At 61.4% G+C, this 12,779-nt stretch overlaps 1 protein-coding gene across 1 annotated transcript; it reads right to left on the bottom strand.

Moving 5' to 3' along the window:
- Positions 1-314: 314 nt before the first annotated feature.
- Positions 315-10,514, bottom strand: BCAM (basal cell adhesion molecule (Lutheran blood group)). The gene is made up of 15 exons (XM_061172335.1): positions 10,392-10,514; positions 8,444-8,565; positions 7,609-7,837; positions 7,441-7,511; positions 7,115-7,211; positions 6,833-7,015; positions 6,220-6,356; positions 5,788-5,944; positions 3,703-3,818; positions 3,460-3,601; positions 3,152-3,288; positions 2,828-2,972; positions 2,593-2,737; positions 1,575-1,692; positions 315-1,481 (listed from the first exon to the last, which is right to left on the bottom strand). Exons 1-15 carry the CDS (start codon positions 10,471-10,473, stop codon positions 1,476-1,478), a joined length of 1,887 nt encoding a protein of 628 aa, XP_061028318.1. The 5' UTR covers positions 10,474-10,514; the 3' UTR covers positions 315-1,475.
- Between the last annotated feature and the right edge of the window lie 2,265 nt (positions 10,515-12,779).

The raw sequence follows: 12,779 nt of genomic DNA, 5'->3' as shown, positions 1-12,779 counted from the left end.
GAGCAGGGGCTCTAGGCACGCGGGCTTCAGTAGTTGTGGCACACGGGCTCAGTAGTTGTGGCTTGCAGGCTCTAGAGCACAGGCTCAGTAGTTGTGGCTCACGGATTTAGTTGCTCCGCGGCATGTGGGATCTTCCCTGACCAGGGCTCGAACCCGTGTCCCCAGCATTGGCAGGCAGATTTTTAACCACTGTGCCACCAGGGAAGTCCCACGTTGTTTTTTTCGGCATAACGCTATTGCACACTTCCGAGGCTACAGTATAATGCAAACATAACTTACATGCACTGGAAAACCAAAAAATTCATGTGACTCGCTTTATTGTGATATTCGCTTTATTGCCGTGGTCTGGAACTGCACTGGAAATAGGTCCAAGGTATGCCTGTATTTGTCTGTCTTTGCCTCTCTCCCCAAATCTCTGTCTGTCTGACTCAATGGCTCTCTCTTCTCTGAGCTGCCCCAGTCCATCCCTCTACCTCCCCTTAAGCCTCTCCATCCTCCTTTCAAATCCCTCTTCCTCTGCCTCAGTAAGTCTCTCTAGCTGGCCTTGCCATTTCTACCCTCTCTTCTCCCTGCCCCAGGCCCCTTCACTGGGGTTCCTCCAAGTCACCCCTCCTCCCCCAGGGAGTCCTCAGCTGCAGGCACCAGGCCACCCTCAGAGTAGACAGCTAAATCCCTAATTCCATCCACTCTACGGCTCAGAGAGAGCTTTTCCTCTGGAAGCTTCAATTCCCCTGGGTCTCCGGCAAGAGAGACTGAGAACTTTTACTTAAGAGGGCAGCACCCCACCCCGCAAATAGGCACTGGTCCTCAGGGACCAGGCTCAGCTCCCTCTGGACCCCCAGCACCATCCACCCTCATCCAGCTGAGTCACCTCTTTCTCTCTCTCTCTCTCTCTCTCTCTCATTTCTTTCTCCATGACATCAGATTCTCCCGAGGTCCAGCAAGGGGGCGGGAGGGCCAGGGGGGAGGGGAGAATCACCTGTGCCTCTTTCCCCTTTCATCCCCCAGAGGCGGCTCTGGCCACAGGATGGTGTCCACGTGACAGACAGCATTTATTCCAGACTCCAGTGTCCACAGATGAGGGGGCGAGGGCAGGGCGGGGGGTGAGGTGGGGATCCAGTGTCAGACTCTGCAGCAGGACATCAGGTGGGGGGACCAGCAGTGGAGGCAGGAGGTAAAAATAGCCCCGGCCAGCCGACCCTCGAGTGTTGTCCCAGGCCAGGCCTTGGGCTTGGGTCCAGGAGCTATTCTGGGGCCTGGGAGAGTCATACTCCCTGGAGGAAGGTCTCCTCCCTCCCAGCAGCGGTAGGGCTGCTGTGGTCCCTGCCCAGCCTACAAAGGAAGGAAGGGAGGGCCCGAGAGAGATGAGGGAAGGCCGGGAAGGCGGGGGCAGGTGGAGGCGTGAGCAGGGCTGGTTTTCTGGTGCCCGCAACTCCAGGTCGGGTTCAGTGACTGCCTCTGGGAGGTCCTCGGGTTCAGCACTAGGGAGAAGATGGAGGGGTCAGCCTGGGCCCACAGAGGCTGTTCCACCCCCGGCAGTCCCCTCTCACCAGGGTGCCCAGGCCCTCACACACCTCATCTCCAAAGCCCCTGCTCCCATGCCTGGCTCCTCCAGAGGCACCCCCCACGAGAAGGCCTGTCTGCTCCGGCCGCTCTGACCCCGAGTGGCTCAGCTCTGGTTCCCCAGGTGGCCTAGCAGGAGGAGGCAGCATGGTGGAGGTGGTCACGGCCGGGGAAGGAGCTGGGCACGGCGTGTGTTGGATGGGGATGGACTTGGGGATGGGTGGGAACGGGTTGGGACGGGGTAGGAGGTGGTAGTGGCACTGGGGTTGCGGATAGGCTGAGGCCACGGTCGAAGGTGCTGTTGGAGTTGGAGCTGGTGATGTCGCTGGGGTCGGTTTGGAGGATGGGTGTGGGGATGGCTGTGGACTGGAGCCGAGGGTGGCCGTGTGGCTGCGCTTGGAGATGAGGTCAGATGGAGATGGGTTTGGAGTTAGGAATGGGAATGGGATGGGGTTTGCAGGGGGGGCCTTGGGGATGCGGATGTGGCTGAAGCTGCGTTTGGTGCTGGGTACCGGCTGGAGTTGAGGATGCGGCTGGGGGAGGGGTTGGGGATGAAGAGGAAGCTGGAGTTTGGAGTGAGGTTAGGGACATGGCTGGGGTTGGGGAGGAGGTTAGACGGGGACGGGTTTGGTGATGGTTATGGGCTGGGTTTGGGGTTGGGACTGGAGATGGGGTTGGAGTTGGGACAGAGGAGGCTGGGGTACAGATGGGGTTAAACTGGGGTTGGGGTGGGTTTGGGCATAGTTATGGGTTGGGGTTGGGATCAGAGGTGGGGATGAGACTGGGGATGGGACTGGGGTTAAGGTGGGCTTGGGGTGGGTCAGGAGGTGCTTATGGGTTGGGTGGGGTTGTAGCTGGGGATGAGGATGGGGGAGGGGATGGTCATGGATCAGGTCTGAGGTTGGAGATGGGACGGCACCTTACTGGTGACAGAGCTGGAGTTGGGGATGTGGTTGGTTTGGGGTAGAGGTTGGGGGTGAGGTCAGAGTTGGGTTCGAGAGGTCAATTTCAAGGTGGCAGGCCACTCACGGAGATCCCTTCTCCCCCCGCCGGCAGCAGCCGGGTTGCCCCTTGCGTCTCATGCAGTAGAAGGCGGCCACGACGAAGAGCAGCAGGCCCACGCTGATGGCCACGGCCATGACCGCAACTCCAGCCTGGGAGGTCTGGGGGGCCACTGCAGGGCAGGACGGAGCGGGAGGTGGTCAGCCAGCAGCGCTCTGTCTGCCCCGCACCCGGCTCCTGTCCCACCACTGTGGTTACTCACCAGTGCCAAAGTGGAAGACGTGCCGGTCGTTCCCGTAGGGGTTGGAGGCCTCACAGGAGATGCCATCTCGGCTCAAGGCACTGGTCACCTTCAGGGTCAGGGAGCTGCTCACCCAGCCCTGGCCTCCGGGGGCTGGCTCTGCTAGCTGTGGAGGCTCGTGTCAGGCCTGGGCTCACGGGGTCAAGGGCTCGGGTGAGGGCAGAGGTGAAGAGGAAGTGGTCGGCGGAGGGGCGTGGGGTGGGTGACACAGTGCTTGGGCCGTTGAGGGGGCAGGGACTTGGGAAGGGTCCCAGAGGGTTCAGGATGCAGAGGAGGGTCCCTTACGCTGCCGCCCAACTGGTTCCAGCTGAGTTTGGGCTCTGGGTAGCCGCGTGCGTAGCAGATCAGCCTGACTTCATCTCCTTCCCTCCAGCTGCCCTCTGCCTTGGGCTGAGTCTCCTCTGCCCTTAACTCTGGTGGCCCTGGGGGTGGTGGGGTGGGAAGGAGGTGAGCGGGAGGCACCCCGGGGAAGGGGACAGAGGGAGAGAGAACGAGGAGAGAGAGAAGGACCAGCCGTGGACCCCTGTCTTGTTTGGTCCTGGCCCCCCACTCTCCCACACTACCCCTGTTCAAGCCTGCTCCCGCCCCCAAACCTTGGACCAGCAACTGGAAGCTCCGGGTGCGACTAAGGACGGGGACCGTGGGCATGGAGGCCTCACACGTGTAGGTGCCGGCGGAATCGAAGGTGATGGAGCGGAGGGAGAGTGTGGGGCTGTCCCCCAGGGGTACCGAGTCCTGGGTGGGGAGAGAAAGAGCAGGCCAGGCCAGCCGTGAGAGAAGGGAGGGGTCGACGGAAGCGGGGGGTCTTGTGCTGGGGGGACGTCTTTCCCTCTCACCTTGGTCCAGCGTAGGGCTGGGGCGGGCAGGCCTCGCACGGAGCAGGTCAAGGTTGTACTGTTGCCCAGGGGTAAGGAAAGCTCCTCCCCAGTGCTGAGCTCCAGGGGGTCCAGGTCTGGAGGGGGGTACAGACTGTCACCTTCCCCGGACCCTCACCCACTCGGTTAGGGACTCTCCAGGGCTGTTGGGGGTGCAGACGTGAATGGACAATCGTCAGCAGAGAATGCCAAGTTCTCCCCAGCGCCATGAACTCTCCACTCTCCCAGCCGGGCCCTCGAGCCCAGATCTGGGAGTCTAACTCCAAAATACATGCCCACCTCGACCACTTGCCTCCAGAGCTGATGTCTGGGCCCAAGGTTAATGGGTAACCTTGGAGGTGTGAGGTGCTCCTTCTCTGACTTACCACCCAAACCCTGGCCTTCTCCTCTGTACTACCCATCCTTTTATCAAATATTTCTCTGCTCTGCCCCCCCAAATGGATCTTCTCACTTCTTTCCATCTCTGACCCCAGGGTCCAACTGCCTTGATGGCTGCAGTCACCTCCTCACTGGTCTCCCTACTGGGCAAGACTCTTAGCCTCTCTGGTCCATCCTCTGCTGAGCAGCCGGAGGGATCTTTTCAAAACACACACTGGTCAGCCCTTGCCTCTGCTTAAAATCCTGCGGTGATTCCCCAGTACCGTGGGCATCAAGGCCACATTTCTTGATGAAGCCAAAAGACTCTGCCTGGTCGACCCTGCCCACTGCTTCAACCTCATCTCCCACCCTCCCCCCTTATCCCAGGAGCTCCAGCTACCCTATTCTCTCCCTGTTGTTCTACAGTATGCCAAGTTGGGTCCTGCCTCAGGGCCTTTGCACGTGCTGTTTGCTTGGCTTGGAATGCTCTTTTTTGGGCTCTTTGTATTTCTGATTCCATTCTTTGGTTTCCTACTCAAATTCCCCCTTCTCAGAGATGCCTCTCTGACCCTCTATCGTGGACACTCAGGCTTCCCCTTTGGCACTGAAGGATTTGTTCCCCCAGCTGTTGAGAAGGATGTCAGCTGTCAGCCCTCAGCTGTCAGCCGTCTCTGGAAACTGCCTGAGCCTCAGAGAGCCCCTCGTTCAAGGTCATGTCCCCTCCTCCCCCAGGCAGCCCACATCCAATAATGGGTTGATGTGGGGGGGTATAAAGGCCCGGCCCCCACGCCCCAACTGGGGATATCCCAGCCTCCAAGTGCCCTGCGGGGCCAACCGAGGTCTTCCTTAGACTGAAGCCCAACTTCCCCCCCTGCCCAATCCTGCTTCCTTCCCCTCCCCACCCCCCAATAGGTGTGGATCCCAAGGCACTCCCCGTAAATTTCCTGCCTGCAGTCAGAATCTGCTTCCTAGGGATGCAGCCTCCAACACCCCCAATGTAAAATAATCCCTGCTCGCCAGGCAATTCCTTATCCCATCCCTCTGTGTTAGTCCCTGTAGACGCAGGATCGCTACTCAAAGTGTCTTGTTCAGCGTTTACCATCTGTCTCCCCTACCGGACCTGGAGCTCTGTGGTGGCAGGGACTGGGCTGTCTTGTTCACAGAGGTGTCCCCAACATCTGGCACAGGGTCTAGCCCCAGGAAGGGAGGTGGAAGGAGCGTCGAGGAGGGACAGAGCCTTCACACAGGGCTTGGGTGCAGGTGGACAGAGAAGGCTTCTTAGAAGACTGGGACCCATGAGATTGATCAGGAATGGATGGTAGAGAAGATGGGGAGTTATCGCAGGAAAGAGGAGAGGAGCTTGTGGTGTGATGGGGAGAATGCCTTGGCCGGGAGAAGGGTCCGCCGAAGGTGAGGCCAGCCAGGTGGGCCTTGAAGGCCATGGTGAGGCACGTGGATTTTCTCCCGAGAGCACTGGGGAGCCATGGCAGGTTCCAAGCAGGGGAAGGTCAGGTTTTTGTGCTTTGGAAAGGGCTCTCTGGCTGCCTTGTGTGGGAGACTGGAGGGGCCTGGGGCATCTGGACCAGGGCAGGGACCATAGAAAGGGTTGGAGGCAGGCTGCGGGGCGGTGAGGGTGAGGAGGCGGCTGGTGCCAGGCACCCCCCCTTCCCGCTCTCCTGGGGCTCTCACAGGCCACGTGCAGCTCCAGGGTTTTGGAGAGCTCCGCGTCCTCGGCGGCGTCGTAGTCCTCTACCCTGCAGCCGTAGGTCCCGCTCTGGCTCCGCTGCACCCCTTCCAGGGTCAAGTTCCCCTCGAGATTTGTTTTTAGCACATCCTCCTGCTTGTCCTGGGGGACCAGGAATGAGGAACCTGGTTCAGGAGATGCCTTAGGCTGGCAGGTTCATGCTAGGTCAGGGGTCATCCAAGTCAGGCATCACAGTGAGTCAGGACTCTCTCAAATCAGAGGTCAGAGGTCAGAGGTCCTGATAGCTCCTGGGTCACACCGGTCAGGTGCCTTGCTAAGCCAGGGACCACCCAGGTGAAAGGTCGGAAGTTGGTGCAGGTGAATATGGTGCAGAGGTCAGAGGTTGGCGGCTCCAAGGGAATGATGGGGTGAGTTACCTGAAGGCGGAAAAACGTGTACTCCGGGTTGGGGCTGCCATCCCCCCGGCAGAACAGCTGGACAGAGTCACCCTCGCGAACCCAGCCTGCAGTAGTGGACGGGCTGCCCAACCAGAACTGCACGTGCTCCGTGGGATCTAAGGGAAAGGGCAGACGCATGATCAGGGTCAACGGTAAAAGGCAGGGCTGGATTAAGGGAGAGAGGTCAGGGAAAGGTTAGAGGTTCTATCTTTCAAGGCTCAGGTTCGCACTTATTCTGAGATCAGGGACCCGGAGGTCAGAGGTTGAGATAGGCTGAGAGAACAGGTCAAGGGTCAGAGGTCAGTGTGAGTGACAGGTCAGTGTGAGATTCAGGGGACCCAATGTGGTGTGAAAGGACGGGGCACAACGTTTAGTCACGAAACTCCGTGGGGTTCAGGGTGCTATGGGGGGGCGGTCAGAAGTCAGGGTGGGGCTTGTGCTACCATTTGAGCTCAGAGATCAAAGGCCAGAAGCCAGTACAAACTGCTGCGCGAGCTAAGGGAGTGGCAGGTCATGGATCAGCCTGGAGGGTCAGGCCACAGTGATGTGTAGAGTCCAAGGTCAGGGCGGTCAGAGGCCGGCGTGGACTCACAGTGCAGGGTGAGGCGGAAGGAAGGGCTGTCCAGGCGGCCGTGCCGGCCCGTGGGCAGGCGGTAGTGCACGGAGCAGTGGAAGCTGGCGTCCCGGTCGGCCTTGTGCAGCCGCAGGTAGAGGGTGCTGGTGAGAGACAGCAGGCCCGAGGCCTCCCGGACGGTGCGGCTGGTCATATAGCCCTCTGGGAGAGCGGGAAGGACGAGGGGGTCAGCCAGCCCGGCCCCGGCCCCTGCCGCAGCCGCAGCCCCTGGGGAGTCTAGCTGGGCTCCTGCCCACTCACCGGAGTTCACCTCCATGGGCACCTCCAGGCGCTGCCCGTTCCGGTACCACGTGATCTGGGGGGCCGGGTTCCCATTGCGACTGTTGCAGGTGGCTATCTGGGGCAGACACAGGCCCGCACTGGGCTCGGAGCCAGGACCCTGAAGTCTGGGTCCGCCTCCCTTAGGGTTTCTCCCCAGCCAGACGCAGGAGTCCAGCTCCCAGCACCCTACCCCTCAGACGTGGAAGCCCAAGCCTCCAGCCCCTCCTGACCTTAGGATGCAGGAGTCCAGGTCCCCAGCCCCCTCTGCCCCCAGAACCCTAGAATCAAGGTGTGGCCCGAGGTACCTCCTGGGCGAAATCCTCCATCACAGACAGTGTCCCTCTGTTGGGGGAGACCTCGGTGGCCTCTGGTTTCGCTACAGGAGAGATGTTACTGTCAGGAGCCCCTTCCCGGGGTTCTCACCGGCCTGCCCCTTCCCAGGGCGGCTAGCGGGGGGCGCCCCAGACACTCACCGAACACATTGAGCCTCGCGGTGGCCTCGGCAGTGCCCGCTGCCCCCGCCCTCACCAAGCACACGTAGTCCCGCTCGTCGCCCACCTGGGCCTCGGCCAGCACCAGACGCCCCCGCGAGTCCAGCTGGTATGGGGGGCTGCGGCCCCGGGAGTCGTGCACCTTGTCCTGGAGCTCAGTGCCATGCAGCTCGGCCGAGGCCAGGCGGTGGCGGACCCCAGAGCGGTCGGCCTGTGGGCGGGGGAGCGCCTCAGCTGGGGGCTGCCTGCCAGCCCGGCCCTCCCCCCTCGATGTCCCTTTCTTTCCGCTGCTCCGTGGGTCTCTTTGCCTCACGTTCTCTCTCTCTCTCTGGTCCCTCTGTCCCGCTCTCCACCCCCCCACCCCCCCCCCACTCCCCCCCACCCCCCCCACCCCCCGCTCCCTGTCTGTTGTCATATTTTCCTCTCTCTGGTTCCCTCTTTCTCCATCTCACTCTGTTCCCACCTGTCTCCCTCTCCCTCCCTGTCTCTCCCCCTTCTTTTCTTTTTCTCTTTAGTCCCACCCCCCAGGCTCTTGCTTTCTGGGTGTCTGCCTCTAAATGTCCTCTCTCAAGAGCCAGCGCTCTGAACGGGGACTTCTTCATTCTAGCCTCGGCTGTGCCCGCACACCAGGGGACCCTGGAGAGGGCCTTCCCCTTGCTGGGCCTCCACTTTCCCACCTGTAAAATGGAAAGGCAGCTTAGTGGAGCTTCTAGGGGCCTTTGGGCTCTGATGAGGGAATGAACATCTGCAGCCCCACTGCGCCCTGACTCTCAGGCCCCCCTCTGGCATCCCCTGGCCCCCAGCCAGCAGCACTCACCAGGAACCATTCCAGCATGAAATGGTCATGGGCCCCCAAAGGGGTGCAGTCCAGAGTGACAGGCTCCCCCCTCATCACCTCCACCAGAGGGGGCACAGACAGGCGCACCTCGGCCTTGGCACCTGCGGGAGGGCGACTGAGCTCTCTCCCACCACCACCAGTAGGCAGTCTTCCAGACACTCCTCCCCCAGGACCCAGGAGTCCAGGCCCCCAACCCCTCCTCCCTCAGCCCCAGGATCCAGGCCCCGAGCCCCTCCTCCCTCAGACCCAGGATCCAGGCCCCCAACCCCTCTTCCCTCAGCCCCAGGATCCAAGCCCCCAGCCCTTCCTCCCCCAGGACCCAGCTCCTCTCTCCCTTCATCTCTCATCTCTGCGCCTCTGAGCTTCAGATCCCATCAGCATTTCTCTCCATCTCGTCCTTCACCTGCAGAACTAAGCGCTCCTCCCCTGGGCCACCCAGGGCCCTGGTGGCCTCCATTCGATCCTCTTGGGCTCAAATCGTGTCTGTCCTTGCTTTTCTCACTAGACCAAACGCCCCTCAAGGGCAGGGCTGGGTGGGCTCATTCCTTTGCCTCCAGCACTTTGCATAGGGCTTGGCACAGTGATGTGGGATAACCATCTCTCTCTCATCTTAGCCACCGCCTCTGCATGTGTGTCCCTCACCCTGGGTCTCCATCTCTTAGTTTCCCGGTTTCTGCGTCTCTCTCAGTCTCCATGTGGCCCGGCCCTGCCCCTGGCCCTCTCCCTCAGGGGTGGGAGGCTGGGTCTGGGCCTGAGCCGAGGCAGGGTGGGTGTGTGGGCGCGGTGAGGGGGACAGGGCTGGGCAGGTTTCAGGAATGTGGGAGGGACCGGCTGGCTCAGACCTGCCCGAGCCCCCTACCCGCTCCTTGGGCCCTCTGACTCTTTGATAGAGCAGTGTGTCACCTCACAACAGTATAGGGTTGAGGCCCCGGATCCTGGGTCCCGAGGGAGAAGGGAGCTGAGGGCCGGCACTCCTGTCCCAGGATCCTGGCAGATAGAGCTGCTCGCATCGGGAAAGCAAGCTCTTTCACTCTCTGGGCTGGCATCCTGGCCTGAGCTCTCAGTTCTTAGAACCTCCGTTCCCTTCCCCGCCCAGCCTGGCCCAGCTCTGCCCCTGGGGACCCACTATTTGCCATGCTTGTGCCAGGGGCCTGGATTCCCAGGCACCCACCTGTGGCTCAGGCCTGCCCCCTGGGAGGGAGGTGGGAGCAAGCTGGTGCCATGGGCTGGGGCTGAGCGGCAGACAGCAAGGGCAGACGAAGAGATCTCTCTCTCCCGCAGTTCTCTCATCTCTCTGTCCCTCTGTTGCCAGCCCGTCAGGGCCTTCTCCCCTCCTCCCACCACCATGCAGGTGTGTGGATTTATCATCTGGGGCCTCCGGGAAGGGGGCACTGTCCTTTGGAAACACTTGGTTCCGCTGTCACGGCTGGTGCCCCAGCCCTTTCCCATGGAGGTGGAGGCGGGGCAGGCGGGTCTTTTTGAGTTTGGGCTCTGAATCTACATGGGGGAGAACCCTCAAATGCATGTGACTTGTTGGTTTCTAGCCACAGCGTCCCTGACCCTCTCAAAACTTGACAACTTTTGAGCGGGGAGATCTGTTTTGGTCTCTTCTGTGCCGGGGAAAGCTCCAGCCACTGAAAGCCTGGACCTCTGGGGGCAGATCCCAGGGTCTGAGTAGGGGAGGGAGCGGAGAGCCCGCGCTCCTGGGTCCCGCGACTTCTCAGGTCGCCTCTAACCCACTGCAGTGGATCCCCAGCCCCTCTGCCTGGCTGTCCCCAGGTCTCTCACTGGGAGGGGCACCCCATGCTCCCATATCCCTCCTCCCTGGCGTCCCCAGGTTAGGCTTCCTGGGTCGGTAAAAGCCCCTCCCCTCTTCCCTTCCCGGGGGCCCCCAGGGGCCGCCCCCTGCTCTCAGCCCGAGCCATACCTGGGTGCGCCCCCAGCAGGAACGCGAACACCAGCAGCCGCGGGGCCCTGCGCGCCCCGGCCCGGGCGTCCGGGGGCTCCATGTTCAAGGTGGCGGGCGGCGGCGGCGGCGGCGGCGGCGGCGGGCGCGGCGGGCGCGGCGGGCGCGGCGGGCGCGGCGGCAGCGGAGGAAACAACTGGGCCCGGGCTGGGGCACGGCGGACGCAGGGCTGGAGCGAGGAGGCCCCGCCCCAGGTAGCCCCGCCCCGCCCGGCCCCCCTCGATCCCCCCAAACCCGGGCGCCGGGCCAGGACCTCCCACTGCCCGGAGCCGACCTCCCGGCGCTCAGCCGGGAGCGGGGCTCCCTCCGCCCCCAGCCCGCGGGGTGTCAGGCTCAGGCTGACCAGCGCCCGCGGAGGGTGGCCTGACTGACCAGTCCAGCCGGTGTCCCGAGCGGGGACCTCACTGGACAACCGCGGACCCTCTCTCTCCCCCTCAATCTGACCGGGGGACTCGTTCCCACCATGGCCGGTGGCCTGGGCTCGCCTCATCGTTTTAAAACAGCTGGCCCCGGTCCAACGAGTGGCCTGCACTGGCCTCCCTAGTCCAACCAGCAATCCCCAGCCTGACCAGAGGCCTAGAACAGCTTCTCCCAGTATGCCCTGTGAAGCCTCCCCAGTGGCCTGTGCGCCAGGCTGCTTTCCTGTCTGACCAGTGGCCTGGAACCCACCAGTTCAATCTCTTGTATCTAATGGTCTTCAAATCCCAGGTCTGCCCAGGCCTCTGTGATAGATACTGGGGCCGTGGGGTGCTCTTTCCTCTGCTCTCTTCCGTAGGGCCCTCCCTCTCTTCCCCCCATCCAGGGAATCCCAGGAATGCCACCCCCCCTTCCTCTCTTTCTCTTCCCTTCACTCCCTCCCAACTTTGGGGGGAGGGGAAGAGAATCAGGCTGGCAGTAGCAGGTGAGTGGGGGAGGGGAGGAGGCCAGGGCACCTGAGGGAAGGGAGGAGGAGCCCCTGCCATGGGTCAGAAGGAAGGGTCACAGGTCAGACTTGGGATCACAGATCAGACTGTGCACGGCTCCTCACAAGCCAGGCCTGACTGGGACAAAATCCCTAGATGCTGGCTGGGGGATGGGGGTGAGATTTCACTGGTTACCTGGGAGAAGCTAGCCCTCAACACTGGTCAGAATAGGGGGCAGCTGGTCATGCTGGGAGAGGTTCCCCGGGCCTCTGATCAGATGGGGGTGGGGTGGTCACTGGTCAGACACCAGGGAAGTCTTAAATTACAGGTCAGCCTCGGAGTTATTGGTTAGACTGGTCAAGGCTACTTTGTTCATACAGGAGAGCAATTGTTATACTGGGAGAGGTGACATTTTAGTATTAGCCGCACCATCCCCTCCTTCAGGAAGCCCTTTCTGCTCCCCTAGGCTGAGTCAGTTGCCTCCTCTGGGCTCCCCCACCCCAGCCCTGCCCATTCTGGGTCATCTCTGTCTGGGGACAAGTCTGTCTCCCCCACTGGACTGGGAGCCGGTTAGGGGAGAGCCAGGGCTGTTTCGGTCACTGTTGTGTCCCCAACACTGCCCTGCAAAGGCCGGACTCGGAGCAGGCACTCAGGGAAGGTTTGCAAGGCTCAAACGCAGAAGCACACAGGCTCACGTGCAAACCCCACCCGGACCGGATCATCGCAGGACGCACATGTAAACTCGCGCGTGGACAAAAGTGCTCCCTGGGACAAGCTTACACACAGTGACCCCAGGCACCCACTCCCCTGTTGCTCTGGCCCTGGCTCATGTACCTACTGCTTGGGATGCTAGGCGCCCTCTCATCAGCACCCTCCCTTCCACCTTCCTCAAGAGTCCAACCCGCTGAGATTCTAGGTGAGGATTCTATGGAGTATGAAGGAGGGAAGTCATAAATACCAGCACGGTTCCTCGCAGACTTGCAGAAACTAGTACTGAAATACCATCTGCCTTTGTCCCCTACAATTTATTTCCACAAAACAGCCGGAGGGATCCCATTAAAATGTGAGTGAGCTGCTGTCACTCTTCTGCTCAGCACCCTTCCACGGCTCCTCTCACTCAGGGTAAAAGCTGAAGCCCTCTCCATGGCGCACAAGGTCCTAGATCTGGTCCTCTACTTCCGTGACCCCATCTGCCCCTCTCTTCCCCCTCGCTAGCTCTGTTCCTGCCACAGTGGTCTCTTTGCTTCCATGCTGTTCCTCCAACGCCAGGCGTGTTCCAGCCTCAAGGCCTTTGCACTTGCTCTTCCCACTCCTGGGACATTCTTTCCTGCCATAGCTCCCTCCCTGACTTGCTTCAAATCTCTACTCTATCACCTTATCACAAAGCTTCCCTTGACCATCCTATCTCATTTAGCAACTCCTGCTATCCCAGCCCTTTATCTCACTA

The sequence above is a fragment of the Eubalaena glacialis genome, chromosome 18, assembly GCF_028564815.1.
Source record: "Eubalaena glacialis isolate mEubGla1 chromosome 18, mEubGla1.1.hap2.+ XY, whole genome shotgun sequence".
In the NCBI taxonomy this organism is placed as follows: domain Eukaryota; kingdom Metazoa; phylum Chordata; class Mammalia; order Artiodactyla; family Balaenidae; genus Eubalaena; species Eubalaena glacialis.
This window is presented reverse-complemented; position numbering and strand designations above follow the sequence as displayed.